At 42.2% G+C, this 15,195-nt stretch overlaps 1 protein-coding gene across 1 annotated transcript; it reads right to left on the bottom strand.

Annotated features, from left to right (window-relative positions):
* Positions 1–1,467: 1,467 nt before the first annotated feature.
* SPATA4 (spermatogenesis associated 4) lies at positions 1,468–10,093 on the bottom strand. Its single transcript, XM_081523868.1, is given in 9 exon segments — positions 1,468–1,680; positions 2,835–2,854; positions 4,894–4,967; positions 4,969–5,015; positions 5,175–5,294; positions 7,433–7,653; positions 7,768–7,886; positions 8,258–8,387; positions 9,856–10,093. Coding segments are annotated over 9 exon segments (1,056 nt in total). The 5' UTR covers positions 10,074–10,093; the 3' UTR covers positions 1,468–1,573.
* Positions 10,094–15,195: the final 5,102 nt, after the last annotated feature.

Genomic DNA, 15,195 nt, shown 5'->3' with positions numbered 1-15,195 from the left:
AAATGTCCAATTATAAAAGGAATGAGTTATATAAGCATGAAAAAAATTGAGGGGTGAAAAACAAATGAAGTGAAATATATGTGAAAACTTGATAATTGACTATTTTAAAAGATAAATATTTTGATAATTTAATATTCATAATCTCTAATCATTTTATATTAACTTATAATTATAATAAACATGATTTATTCAAAGTTAGACCATGAATGCTTTTGCAGGAGATTGAACACAGAATCAAGAAACTAACTTACTGTTTACCCAAATCTAATTTTCTCTGCATGTTTCTCCAGCTGAGTTTCAGAAGACTTGTTTCTACAAGTCTTTCCTAAGGGACTATATTTTATGGTTTAAAAGACTATTCTCAACATTTTCTAAACTCATTTCCAAAAAGTCATCTATTTCATCAGACTCTTTAAATTTCTTGTACTAAATATCTGTTCAGAAAGATAAAGTTAACCAAGGAAGTCTCTGGATGTTGAAATTCTCATAAAACTATCTAAGCCTTCAAAAATGCAGAAAAACAAATAGAGTTTTGTTGGAAATTGACAAACATATCATGGGATTCAGCCTTAGTAATACTCATCTTGGAAGTCAAATGACAGTATCAATGAGATAGCATAAAAACATGAATAATTCCACTTCATGAAAATTTTCCAAATAATTTAAGATTACCAAGAATATAGGAAGCATAATCAGAATATCAGGCTGCTTTTATCTCCCTTTGATAAAAATACGGGGCTTGGCAGCAAGCAGGAAGGATTTTTCAATCAAACTAAATGGTTTGCTAAACACCAGAATGAAGTTCCAAGTGAAGCATGATTTTCCTTCCAGTATCAACAGGAAAGATACATATTTAAAAAAAAAAATTAAAATGGCTTAAGTAAAGCTATTTATAGAGGTGGGCAAGATTTTCAATGGACCAATGTGTAATAGTAATATTCAGAAAAATTTTTATTGATGAGTATGACATGTAAATAAATGCTATCAGGCAAACTAGTAGTGTAACTCTTTTCTAGTAAGGAAAACATATTACAAAGTAGATTCACATTACCTACAAAAGTTATGAGAAAGAATTCTTACTCATCAGGGTGAATTATGTTTAACTATACCTTTAAACTTATTTTTGCTCATTCTGTACTAATGAAGGGGCTTCCCAGGTGGCTCCTTGGTAAAGAATCTTCCTGCCAATGCAGGAACCACAGGAGATGTGGGTTTAATCGCTGGATTGGGACGATTCCCTGGGGGAGGAAATGGCAGCCCACTCCAGTATTCTTGCCTGGAGAATCCCGTGGACAGAGGAGCCTGGCAGGCTACAGTCCCTGAGCTTGCAGAGTCAGACATGACTGAGGGACTAAGCATGAACATGCATACTAATAAACTGATTTTGTGTTTTCAACAGTACCAGGCAAGAACAGGTGTTGAATAATTGGTTGTTGAATTTTAAAAAAATATGTTCTTCAGCCCAACTATGGATAAGACAGTTTAATTTACTTATTATTGAAATATATCCAAGTGTAGATGATTGTATCCTATTAGGGTGGCAAGAGGTCGTAACATCACTTCTTCAAAGCCATTAGACAGGTGCTTCTTCGGGTTCCTTTTCCACAGGCTTCATACAGTCAAAAGAATGTTTTCCGGTTTGCTTCACCTCAATTTCTTTAGGTGGACTGACACTATTACCTGTATTTGGTGGGACATTTAAATAAAATTAAGATCCACTATGGTTATTAAATATGTACACAACCATCAGTGTTTCTAATGTACCAACCATACACAGAATAATTAGCAAGAGGCTGGGCACAAGTTAGTCTAAAATCTCAAGTAAACAGAACATTTACAGCATGCATTATAGTAGTTGGAAATACAAAACCGGAATACCAGCGCCTCCAGAAGTCATCTGCAGAGCCTAAAAATACCCAGGGCTTATTGGGTGCATCTGATACTGAATATGACTACTATTTTTAAATGTTGCTTCAGAAAGCAGGTGAGGCAACAGTGATTTTAATAGTGCTTAGATTTGCAAACACACAGAACTCAGAATTAGGTTTCTAGAATTCTGTGCTGAGGCATCCAAGCTGGCCACTCAGACTCTTCAGCTGACTTGGTTCGAATAGGACGGGCCAGAGATAACTGAGAGACCTGCATTTCCTTGGCCCATTGTTGTGGCTGATGATAGATTTAGGTAAACGAACTTAAGTGTTAAAAAAAGTAACCTTTCTTATAATTTTTACCACCCCATCAATATAGTAATAGAAACTTGTCAAATGAACACCCTGTGACTGCAGTACCATTCAGTGCCAAGTGCCATCTTAAGTGGTAAAATTGGGTTAAGTTCCTTCAGTCGAGGGTTGTTGCCTCTCCTGTTGACTTTCAAGTTCTGTTAGCTTACCCAAGCTAATCCCTCTGCTCTTATCAGAAATGACTGAAACGGCATCCATCTCACAAATGTGGGGGGAAAATGATGTAAAGCCCAGGAAAAGGGGCTCTCATCCATATAATTACCAAAGTCAAATCCACACCATTTATTAATTCCTGTTTTGCCTCGGTTGAGAGAGTCCAAGGATCTACAACAGGCTGACGAGAAGGAAAAAGATAAAAGCTCGTGTCTTCCCATCCTGCTCTGCCCGGCCCTGTGAAGGCGCCCGTCGGCCATTTTGAAAAGGAGAAGACAAGAGCGCGGAAACGGAAGGGAATCGGGAATCCTGGGAGAGCAAGATGGGGGAGGAGTCATTTATAGCAGTTCGTCTATTACTAAACACGGAACAGCAAGAGGCCATGCTACTAGGAGTCCCGATCTGAAATAACGATAGCATGCAGTTTTTCGAAAAACTCACCTGTGAGCCTTGAAAGTTTCCTGAAAAGACAACAGAAATGAAGAATACTCTTTAGCAACTCAGATATCAGTAGGCAACTGTCATTTTTTCCTTTTTTCTTTAAGCATGGCACCTGACATCTGTTTGTTTTACAGGCAGAAAGCCTTGCTTTGGCTCACTCCCACCTCTGCTTTCTCATCCCCAGTCAGGTCCTTTGAGCCCTATGACAGGGACGGAGGCAGGCAGGTGAACATAGAGAGCCCACTGCAGTCTCCTCCCTGCCCACCACACTCCCTCCCCACCCAAGCCCTCGGGGTTCCAGCTCCCACCCTGCTGGAACGGTTACTGCAAACATCCCTGATGGAAGGAGACTGAGGCAGGCTGAAGGGGAGGACGTGTTCTCAGAATCTAAAGGTGAAACTAAGAACTGCTCTTTTTTTCCCTCATAGAAGGATTGGAATTCACTTCTGTTAGATTCCGTGGTGATGTATTTTGAGGCCCTGGCTGGCCTAAGGTCTCAATGTTAAAAAGTGTGCTCTGGGGAACAGTTGTTCTACCAAGCCATAAGTGTTAGTTGCTCTGCTGCTGCTGCTGGTAAGTCGCTTCAGTCGTGTCTGACTCTGTGCGACCCCATAGACGGCAGCCCACCAGGCTCCTCTGTCCCTGGGATCCTCCAGGCAAGAATACTGGAGAGGGTTGCCATTTCCTTCTCCAATGCATGAAAGTGAAAAGCGAAAGTGAAGTCGCTCAGTCGTGCCCAACTCTTTGTGACCCCATGGACTGCAGCCCACCAGGCTCCTCTGTCCATGAGCTTTTCCAGGCAAGGACTGGAGTGGGTTGCCATTTCCTTCTCCAGGGGATCTTCCCGACCCAGGGATCAAATCTGGGTCTCCTGCACTGCAGGCAGATTCGTTACCGACTGAGCTATCAAGCCATAGCAAAACAAAACTAAGTAATGGTGATGTGTGATCAAATTGTTGTTGTTACCTTGCTAAGTCATGTCCGACTCCTTTGTGACCCCACAGACTGTAGCCCACCAGGCTCCTCTGTCCATAGGATTCTCCCGGCAAGAATGCTGGAGTGGGTTGCCATTTCCTTCTCCAGGGGATCTTCTGGACTCAGGGATGGAACCCACGTCTCCTGCATTGCAGGCAGATTCTTTACTGCTGAGCCACCAGGGAAGCCCCATGTGATCAGATAGAGTTTGAAAAACACTTCATTCTATACCTCTCCCTCTTAATATTCATAATGTATATTAGCATATGAAAGGTTCTGAGAAGTCATTTAAAAAAAGAAAAAAAAAAAGAATCTGTTGACATTGCTTTCCCAGCACTTATATAAGCAAAGAATTTCCACCCTATCTTGCCCAAGAAATCCCTCTTCACACTTTAGGCAACCGGCTCTGTAGAGAGTCCACAGATAGTTTCCCTCAAGGGCATGACAGTAAATATTATATTTCAAGCTTTGAGTAGGGTTTTCAGATAAAAATGGGACACTCTGTTAAATTAGAATTTCTGATACATAGTGAGTATTTTTTTAGCAGAAGTATGTCCTCCAAATGTCTTAAAAAGTATTGGTTGTATTGCCCTCATCTTTTTATTTGCAAAGTCTGGGATCCTACGTTGTGGGCCAGACAGTCTCTGTGGCCAGTACCAGGCCTGCTGCTCTAGATGAGAAGCAGCCACAGACAAGGCACAAAGGCACAGGCGTGGCTATGTCTCAGCACAGCTTTACTTATCAACATGGAAACTGGAATTCCATTGCATTTTCATGTGTCAGGAGATACCGCTTTTCTTTTGATATGTTTCCAACCATGTGAAGATGTAAAAGCCATTCTTCATTTGCAGGCTATACAAAATTGTCAGGCAGAGACTGACTTTAGCCCGTGGATTGGCTACAGTTTGCTGTGGCATACAGTGCTTCCTGAATTCACAGGATTTAAACTTGTGGCTTTTCGTAAAACAAGTGATTGGAAGGTCTAGGTGTGCAGGTTGTCTGCGTCTGCCTTAGGACTGATTCATCATCCAGAGAGAACTAAGTTTTGAGCCCTGCCAATGCGCTTCCCCTGTTTCAGACTCACTTTTTTAAGTAGCAATCAGAACTGGGGTGGCTCATGTGCAAGAAGGCGGGGGCAGCCTGGCTTGGGGGTTTTCCCCCGTTTTGACTGGTTCTTAGCCCTCGACGTGCTCATGCTCACACCACCTACAGAAAAACACAGCACATCAACCTCCTGCGCAGTTCTAGACTGAATGCCTAGACCAACATTTTTACTATTTTAAAAAATTTAAATGAACAAAATAAAAGAAAAACGTCAATTTTAACAAGTAAAAAAAAAAAAAACACAACTTTTAAAAAACTTACAACACACAGGAGCGGCTCGTTCCTTTGAAATGACTGAATTGCTTTTGTTCCCAGAGGCTTTGGCAGGACAGTGATCATCAAGAGTAGATTCTCCCACTGTTGGTTTGACTGCAAACCATTCTGTTTTTACAGAAACAACATTTCTACATTTATACAAACACAACATTTTTTCTTAAAAATTCATTATGATTGTCAAAATACGACACTACAATTTTCATTTAAGCAGATTATTTAGACATCAGGGATTCCTGGTAGCTCAAATGGTAAAGAGTCTGCCTGCAATACAGGAGACCCAGGTTCGATCCCTGGGTCGGGAAAATCCCCTAGAGAAGGAAATGGCCATCCGCCCCAGTATTCTTGCCTGGAAAATCCCATGGATGGAGGAGCCTGGCAGGCTACAGTCCATGGGGTCGCAAAGAGTCAGACATGACTGAGCAACTTCGCTTTCACTTTCACTTTTGTATCATAGTCCTGAGAGTGGTGTGAATACATAGGTTAATAGCCCTCTCCACCATGGTTCACATCTCTGATGCACAGAATAGTTGCTTCAAAAAAGTTACTTTAAAGACAATATCCCTGTGTTCCTATTAGTCTTTTGATAAGCTTTTATTCAATAATAATATACGTACAGAAAAATGAACAAATCGTATTGTTACAGTTTGATGAATTTTTGGAGAGAATACATACCTGGGTTGCCATCACCTTGATCCAGAAACAGCATATAGTACCAGCACCCCCAAACCCCCTCATGTTTCTCTGCTGTTGTTGTTTAGTCACTAAGTCATGTCTGACCCTTTGTGACCCCATGGACTGTAACCTGCCAGGCTCCTCTATCCATGGGATTTCTTAGGCAAAAATACTGGAGTGGGTGGCCATTTACTTCTCCAGGGGATCTTCCTGACTCAGGGATCGAACCCTTGTTGGCAGGCGGATTCTTTACCACTGAGCCACCGGGGAAGCTCCAGAACTCTAAAAAGAAAACCGTCTTGACAGCTGTCATCATAGGTTAGCTTTACCTGTTTCTATATTTCATATAGATAAAATCAGACAGTATCCTTCATTTTGCAATTATTTTTATACTGTAAAAATGGTGACAAAATTATTTTCCATGTTTCTGTGTTTCTTACTAATTCTATCAACTGCAGCACTTGGGCGTCAGTTTCACTGTGTTTCTATAGACCACTTACTCCTCTGAGCTCACCCTCACGGAGGCTCTAAGATGTGTCTGAGGTCATTTCTACTCATCAGCTGTGCCCTGTGTGTGCTAAATACCACTCTGGACAGTAATATTGCACAGAACTGTTACAATCACTTCGGCTGCTTAAAATCAGCAGTCTCAAAAATCACCACTGATGATAAAAGAATTCTGTTCAATAATCTGAAGGGTTGAGGTGTCCATGGCTAAAGAGAAATTGTGTTCCAAAGAAAACAGGGATGCAGGTCAGCTTTGCACTAAAATGGACTTTTAAATTGAGGATTAAATAGAATGGATGTGTTTCGTTCCAGAAATTCCTACCAGAACCGATAAGTAGAAGTAATAGTAAGACAGATTAAATGTAAGCAAACATTAGGGACAAAAAATGATGCTTGATTTTGTGGTGTTAAAAAAATAACTTGACAAAACTAAGGTGCTGAACAACAGAAGAGCTTAAGTGGGGGGACTTCCCTGGCAGTCCAGTGGTTAAGAATCTGCCCTTCCATTACAGGGAGCAAGGGTTCAACCCCTGGTGGAGGAATTAAGATCCTGCGTGTCTGTGCTGTGTGGCCAAAAATAAATAAATAAATAAATAAAAATGAAAGGGAGAAATAGCATCAACTTTTAAAAAAGGAGAACTTAAGTGGGACAAGGGGCTGGCAGGGAGTGGGTAGTGTTCTAAGGTCCTTACAGTTTGAGGAAGAGAATAAATATGTTACATTTAGACTAAGATAAATATGCATGTTAAAATTTCTATGGTAGCACTAGGAAGAGTAGAAATTTATAATTTTCCAAATTTGTAGGAGGGTCTTTGGAAAAAAGTTCAGTCCTAAAGAAGAAAAAAAACAGGTAAAACAAAAAACAAGAAATAGAACACATTAAAAGCACAAAATAATATGATAGATATGAATGCATATTTGACTGAATTAATAAAAGTTGCAGCAGATGAAATTACAACAGTCTGTGAACCGGGCACAGTGGCAGGCTTTTCCTTCACTTGTGCTCAAGTAGAGCCTCGTTAAGCTTGGAAGAACCGAGTTGACTATTTCCAAGGAAAACTTACTTGGATTCAGTTTTCTGCTCAATTTCCTTTGCAACATTTGTAAAAGGAAGAGGAACTCGACTTTAAGTTCATTGCTAAGTTTGTTGGGATTGCCTATTAGTTCTGATAGCCTAATGTTATCTTTAATAGACTTTGAAGCTGTCGACCTAGGGACCAAGGGCAACTGCATCTGGTAACTGTAGTCTGTGAAATTCACGAGGTCATCCTGGATACTTTTAACTCTGGGGAAAAAAGTAAAATAAAATATTGTTGACAGATGCCATTTTAGTAATAAGATTTATATTATCAAAAGTATCATATTAAACTATATTACTAGGAAATTCCAGATAACTCACTCTTGATGTGTTAACAAGGTGTACACCTCCTGTATCAGTATTTCAGGTACTCCAGATTTACAATGAATTGTTCCGTGGATTAGTTCTTTAGGTAATTTAAGTTTTTTTCTTGCCAGGAACTTGAATAGTAGAAAGAGAATACTTTCATCATAAGAAGTTCTATAAAAGTCTCCAATTACTGTGAATTCACTTTAGTCTCGCTTTAATCCTCAACTAATAATTTGAGGTTTAATGTGATAATTATTAAAAGATATTATTACTCAGCAAGAAAATCAACTATTATATCCCACTCCAATTTGAAATGAGTATGCCAAGTTTCATAGGTGACTCATGACATAAACCTTAACAACCTTCTTTTCAATACAAGGAAACAAGCTGCCAACCCAGCACATGGTCACACACACATATACAGAGAAATCCAAGATCTCAGGAATGTACCTCTTCAAACAAACTTCTCAACAGTTAGAAGTGTCAGTGATTGCTAATTTACCTTTTCCAACTGTGCCCAGTTATCCAACTTGACTTTTAAAGAAGTTCCATTTTTAAAGGATGACAATTTAAGGTCCCAGGGGTAATATATAGTGAATATTTCTGCTATCAGGAAGCCATTTGAAAAATCCCTGTTCCGTAGTGATAAGGAAATGAAATAAAGTTCAGTTACTTAAACAATTTGCATTTATAGTTAATTAACACCAGTTAAATATTCTATACTGACAGCAGCTAACTTACGGAACTTTCTTGGATCACTGCTCTAAGGAAGCCTGCTATGGAATAGCATTTGGGTAAGACTAGACACACCATAGCCCGTGGCATTCCTTTTATGAAGCCCAAACCATTATTTTGTATTGAATATGCATTTTAACAGGATCCCCATGTGACATCTATATACACTGAAAAGTTAAGGCATCTTTCTAAAGGAAAACCAGAGTCATTGTCTACAAACAAAGTCATTATTTTTCTGGAATTAAGTTTGCATTCCCAGAAAAAGCATTGACTGCCAGTTATGTTCAGCAAGTGAAATTAAAAGATGCTTGCTTCTTGAAAGAAAAGTTGTGACAAACCTAGATAGCATTCTTTGTTAAAAAGCAGAGACCTCATTGTGACAAAGGTCTGTAGAGTCAAAGCTGTGTTTTTTCCAGTAGTCATGTACAGCTGTGAGAGTTGGACCATAAAGAAGGCTCAGCGCAAAAACAATTGATGCTTCGAACTGTGGTGCTGGAGAGGACTCTTGAGAGTCCCTTGGACTGCAAGGAGATCCAACCAGTTAATCCTAAAGGAAATCAGTCCTGAATATTCATTGGAAGGGCTGATGCTTAAGATGAAGCTCCACTTCTTTGGCCACCTGATGCAAAGAGCTGACTCATTGGAAAAGACCCTGATGCTGGGAAAAATTAAGGGCAAGAAGAGAAGGGGACAACGGAGGATGAGATCATTGGATAACATCACCAATTCAGTGGACATGAGTTTGAGCAAACTCCAGGAGCTAGAGAAGGACAGGGAAGCCTGGAATGCTGCAGTCCACGGGGTGGCAAAGAGTCAGACATGACTTAGCGACTGAAAAACAGCAACAGTGTTCAGGAAGGCTGCAGTTAGACAGCAACTTTTTTCAGTCCCTGATAACTCTCAAACTAGATGCAATATCTAACAGAAAGTAAACTGATCCTCACTAATATAAATGTCCAATGTCCCTGAAGAAAGAGCCTGGACTTTTTTTTTTTGAGTTACCAAAGTATTCTCTATTGGCTTAAGTCTAAGTAATGATTGATTGATTGAAATGCTCCATCCTATTTTTTTAGGTCATCTCCCTAAGAGAGCAAGGAGTGTATGAGTGTGTGTGTGTGTGTGTGTATGTGACTGTGTGTGTATGAGTGTGAGTGTGTATGTGAGTGTGTGTGTATGTGAGTGTGTGTATGTGAGTGTGTGTATGTGAGTGTGTGTATGTGAGTGTGTGTGTGTGAGTGTGTGTTGGGGGTGAGTGGGCGGGGACGGGGGGCAGTCCCTGGAAAGAGCCCCTGAGCGGATCTCGGGGCTGCTCTGCTGGGCCCGCAGCGCCTGCTAGGCGTCCGGGGACCGGACCTGCTTCAGCACCTGCTGATGTTCCTGGGGAAGAAGGTGAGATCGAGGCCCTGGAGCCAGCGCAGAACCGACCGAGACAGGCGGGAGCTCTTCGGGGGATGAGGATAGACCAGACACTTCTTAGGCTTCCCTCGATTGGAAGCTGCCTGACATGGCAAAATTGACCGTGACTTGGGGCGGGCTGCCGCCGGCTGTGTCACAAGCCCTCCTCCAGGGCCGGCGGCAGCCATGGCACTTTCTGAGTTTCTATGGCAGCACCGGTTGGGGGCGGGGCTCGGCTGGGGCGGGGCCTAGTGTGGGCGGGGCCTCAGCGCAAAAGCCCCGCCTCACGGGTCCTCCAGCTTGGGGTCCTGGCACCCTGGGTTGGTGGACGCGCATCCCTGGTCCCACTGGGCAAGGACTCGGTTCCAGGAGCTTAAACCTTAGACGGAGCTTTCAATCACCGTTTTACCCTTTAAGAAGTAACCGATTTAGAACACTCACTCCCATCCGGCTTTCCCTTAGAAACTGACATTTTGAATGTTGTGGTTTCTGTAGTCAAGCATTTTGAGGAGGTTGAGGACGTTTCAGAAGACAAAGACAGTTTTTGTTTGGAAAATGAAAACGATGGAGATTTTGTTCCAAACTGCCAATGGAAAAAAATCTTCAAAATTAAGATGAATAGATGCTTAATGTCTACAAAATTGAATGTACCTATTTCAGTAATTATTACATTGTGTTCATAAAAATCGCATAATATTTGAAGGTAATTTGTAAATTAGATCATCACACTTCACAAGGATGCCCCAGTGTGCATGATTCATTCATTCACTGGAAAGTATTTATTGAATCCCTGCTAGGCCCTGAGCTAGTCACTTGAGTGAAAGATATAGATGATATAGATGATATAGATATAGATGAAAAAAAGGATTGCAGACCAGGCACAATTATAAATTAAATATTTGCACATCAGAGTTATTGACATCCTTTAAAAACTTTCACAGTAAAAAATAAAATCAGTGCGGTTCATAGATACATATTATTATTCAGGATAAAATATGGGATAGACTAGAGAGGAAAGCTATATAATATTTTACTGAATGTTTATTCAGTACATGTTTATTAATATAGTAAACCAATGTGAGTCTGTATATGGTGAAAAAGAAAACCAGAAATGGGGCTATACAAGTGGTTTTTCTTTGCCCAATATGTTTTTCATGGATAATTATTTCATTCAGTGAACTTTTTGAGGAGTTATTGTTCTGTTCTTTGCTGTGCACTAGATCATCACTATTCAATATGGTAGCCACTAGCCCCATGTGGCTGTTCAGATTTAAATATTAACAAATTAAAACAAAATAAAGTGAGTAACACTGGCTATATTTCAACTGCTCAGTAGCCACATGGGACTGCATAGACACCACGCTATCGCTGCAGGAAGTTCCATTGGGTGGCCGGGCACTGGCTTATTTATAGAAGGGACAGAGATATAAATATCTGAAAAGCTTTGCCACGGTAAAAATATATTCGTATCAGGGAGGAAGCAAATAATTTGGCCTGAGGGAGTGTAGGAGTCCTCTCAGAGGAGGTGACCTTTGATGTGACTTTTATAAGGCAGTATTTTGAGTCAGTTAAGACACAGGCTTTGGAGCACTAGCCCTATCTTTTATTAGTTATGAGACTTATTATGTGACGAGTTATTTTTATTTGTAAAAGATGGAAATAAATAGGATATGCGTCACAGGGTTGTGTTGGATTAAATCAATAAGTTGAGTGAAGAGCCTGGAACAGTGTGCACACATCACAGGGCTCAGTACATTTAAATATTTCTAAGATGATCATGGAAATCTGTGGAATGAAGAGGAAAGGGGACAGCTTCACACGGAGTTACTAATGTGAGCATAAGCAGATGATATCATCTATGATATGAGTTTTTCATGAGTCTTATGAAATAACAACCCATTAGGGTTAGAGAAAGTGTTCAGGCTTCAACATGCAAGATAACCCGCAGATTTAGATGGTAAAGGCTGGAGATATAGGTTAGTGTTATAGATTGTGGCTTGACTGAGAACAGTCTTGCTGAGGAGTTGAAATTTTCCCTGTAATACATGTGCCAGTTGTTAAGCAAATAGGTCTCTGCTTCAAATATACCCTTCAGGTTCTGCTGGTTGGAGTTGAAACTGGGCAATGTGGTGTTACCCTGTATATTGTCTGCATATTTCATTGGATGGCATCACCGACTCAATGGACATGAGTTTGAGCAGCTCCGGGAGTTGATGATGGACAGGGAGGCCTGGCGTGCTGCAGTCCATGGGGTTGCAAAGAGTCGGACACGACTGAGTGACAACTGAAGTGAATGTGGTGTCTCTCTTGCTGAGCTGTTTTACATTCTGCCACTAGGGGGAACTAGAGAGCGAGACCTGGAGGCCAGAGGAAGGGAGAAGGGCTGTTTGGATGAAGGTCACCAAGGCAAAAAAGCTTCACTGGGCAGGGGCAGCTGGCGCCAGCTTCCAGCTTTTGTTCCTACTCCTGGAGCAGGTTTCACCGTACTCTCGTACAGGTTTCAGCGACCACTGAGAAGTGGTGGCACTCAGAAGTCTGAGCCCCAGATTCTACTCTCAGATCCCTGCTCTAAGTTCCTCAAGAATCAGCACCCTCTGTGTTCTCTGCCTCTTCAGAAAGTCAGTCTGTAGGGCCTTCCCTCCAAGTTCAAGGCTCTCAGAACTCCTGCTGCTGCTGTTGCTGCTGCTAAGTCGCTTCAGGCGTGTCCGACTCTGTGCGACCCTGTGGACAGCAGCCCACCAGGCTCCTCCGTCCCTGGGATTCTCCAGGCAAGAACACTGGAGTGGGTTGCCATTTCCTTCTCCACTCAGAACTCTTGCCCCTTCCCCTTGCCCTCCCTGTAGCACTAGAGGTCTGGTGACAACAGAGGACGAGATGGTTGGGTGGCATCACCGACTCAATGGACATGAGTTTGAACAAGCTCTGGGAGGCGGTGAAGGACAGGAAAGCCTGGCGTGCTGCAGTCCATGGAGTCCAAAGAGTCATGATATGACTGAGCAACTGAACAACAACCAGAGGTCTATCTCTGTTAATTTAATCGTCTCATGTTAATTGTTTAGCTCTTCAGTATCCATGTAACCATTTTCTGATGTTAAATTATTGTTGAATTCATAAGTTACTTCTGTTTCTCTGAGGAATGATGCCTGGAGTGTGGTCTCCCTCTACCACTGGCTCATCTACATCTCACTAAGGCAGCTGAAGAACCTGCTGCTCCTGTTCTTCAGATCCGTGGTATCACGAATAAAGTGGACCAGCCGGCTCTCCTGGGGGATGTTAAGATACTCCAAAACTTCTGCGGATCTTGCGGCAGAGAGCCAGAAAATTGATTTGACCTGAGGCAGGATGATGAACTGGCGCTACTGCTCCTACTCGAAGAAAACAAGCTGCTTTTTGTGGTTCTTGCAGATTGTTATAGAGGAGAGAAAGTATCCGATCAATAGCAGGATAACAGTTGCTAGGGGCTGTGGCGGATGATTCCAGTAAAGAGCCCTCAAACAGAAAAGCAGCTGTGACTGAAGTTACCTCCTGAGGAAGTTCAGAGACCTGCAGGCATCCTCTGAGTCCCAGGCAACTTCCCACATAAGCCAAACAGCTAGCTAGGTCAATAATTGTTGTTGGCCTCTCACATGTCAAAAGAAAATTCAGAGAGCTTACTTAAGATGAGTATTTTCTTGATCGAGAAGCAAACTTGTCAGACAGGGAGAGGCAGCAGAAGGAGCTTAGAAGCTGCCTTTCAGCAATTATAGTGCAGTGGATAAAGTGTGTTTGCGTGAGTGCAGTCAGCCCTCAGGCCCATGGCTTCCGTAACTGTGGATTTAACCTGGCTCAGATAGAAAAATGTTAGAAAACACAATTCCAGAAAGTTCGGAAAGGCAAAACTTGAATTTGCCTCCTGCCAGCAACTATTTACACAGCATTTGCATTGTATTAGGTACGATAAGTAATCTAGAGATGAGTTAGTGTATACAGCAGGGTGTGCATAGCTTATCAGCAAATTCCACACCATGTTTAATAAGGACCTTGAGCATCCTGGGATTTCGGCATCCTCAAGCCTTTAAGGGGTGACTATGCACTGTTTTCTATTGTGACTGGTTACTGGAACTTACACTCCTTTTCCTTGATTGTAGCCCACTAGCTAGGAAGCTGTAAGGTCTCATTGATAGGAAGAAAGCTTAAAGTTTTAAGGTTGGAATCAGCATTTGGGGACATCAGGACAGCTTAGGTTTTAGTTAAGTGACAGTGGAAATTTGGTCTAGGGGGGATTTTCAAGCTGTGGCCTCAGGTTTGATTTATCTACGCCACACCTCTCTTCCACTGTGAAGGTGACGGGGCGCAGACAGTGGGAACCGACCAAGTTCCGCTCAGCCAGGGGCATCTGTGCTGTACTGGGCGTAACCAGTCCCCCCACCCCACCCCGTCTGTTTCTGCCCACAGGGAGGGGAAGTCTCCGTCTCCCAAGTCATGCAGAAGGATCTCTTGATTCTCTTCCTGTGCCCTCCAACCTGGACTGTGTCCATATTGAAGTGATATTTGAAAAAGCACCTCAGGTTATCCCTCTAGTTCTTTTAATGGGACAAGAATTACCTGAGAAAGGTATTTTCCACGTGACTTACCTGTGGAGTCCTATCCCCAGGTCACTGGTGTGAGGCCTTGCACCAAGGCCACAGACGTGGAGCCCAAGAGCCAAGGTCACCCCTGGAACTGACTGAGCCCCACTGTAACTGCTGCCAAAGCCCCCTGATCCTTGCCGGCCAGCTTCCTGACCTCAAATTAGGTAAAAATGCCCACCATGGCACCCTAACCAGTCATCTAATGCCACCCTTCCAGCAGGAGTTTTCTCTGTCTTGAAGCTTTAAAACTTGGCTACTAAGCTGTGAAAAGCATCAACCAGGAGGTCAGCCAGCTGTGCTCACAGCGGCCACATTATCTCCACTCTTTGGTTCTTAAACCCACTCCTTTCTGCAGCATTCTGTGTCTGAAAGTTCCTTTCCAATCCATGCTCAGCTGCCACATCACCCAAAGATGAAAACGTCTCTCCACATGGATGTTAGTCACTGGAGTATTTTTAGTGTCACAGCAGAATCGGAACAGAATCGGGGTTAAACTGTGGGGCCCACTGTTGAAAAATTAAGCATTTCAAGGTGACCATTAAGCCAAGCATGGGAGGCTCTGAGTGTGGGACCCTGGAACAGAGTCGAATCCATGTTCCTAAGGCTAGCATATGTGTCTGGGTTTCCTCCCATGCACAACTCAAGAAGAAAGTTCGTGAGATTCCTTTTAATACCTTCAGTTTTTTTTTTCTAAGGAGAC

The sequence above is a fragment of the Giraffa tippelskirchi genome, chromosome 8 (assembly GCF_054371585.1).
Source record: "Giraffa tippelskirchi isolate mGirTip1 chromosome 8, T2T-mGirTip1v1.2.pri, whole genome shotgun sequence".
Classification (NCBI taxonomy): domain Eukaryota; kingdom Metazoa; phylum Chordata; class Mammalia; order Artiodactyla; family Giraffidae; genus Giraffa; species Giraffa tippelskirchi.
The sequence above is the reverse complement of the archived record's forward strand: the minus strand, read 5'-3'. Positions and strand labels throughout refer to the sequence as shown.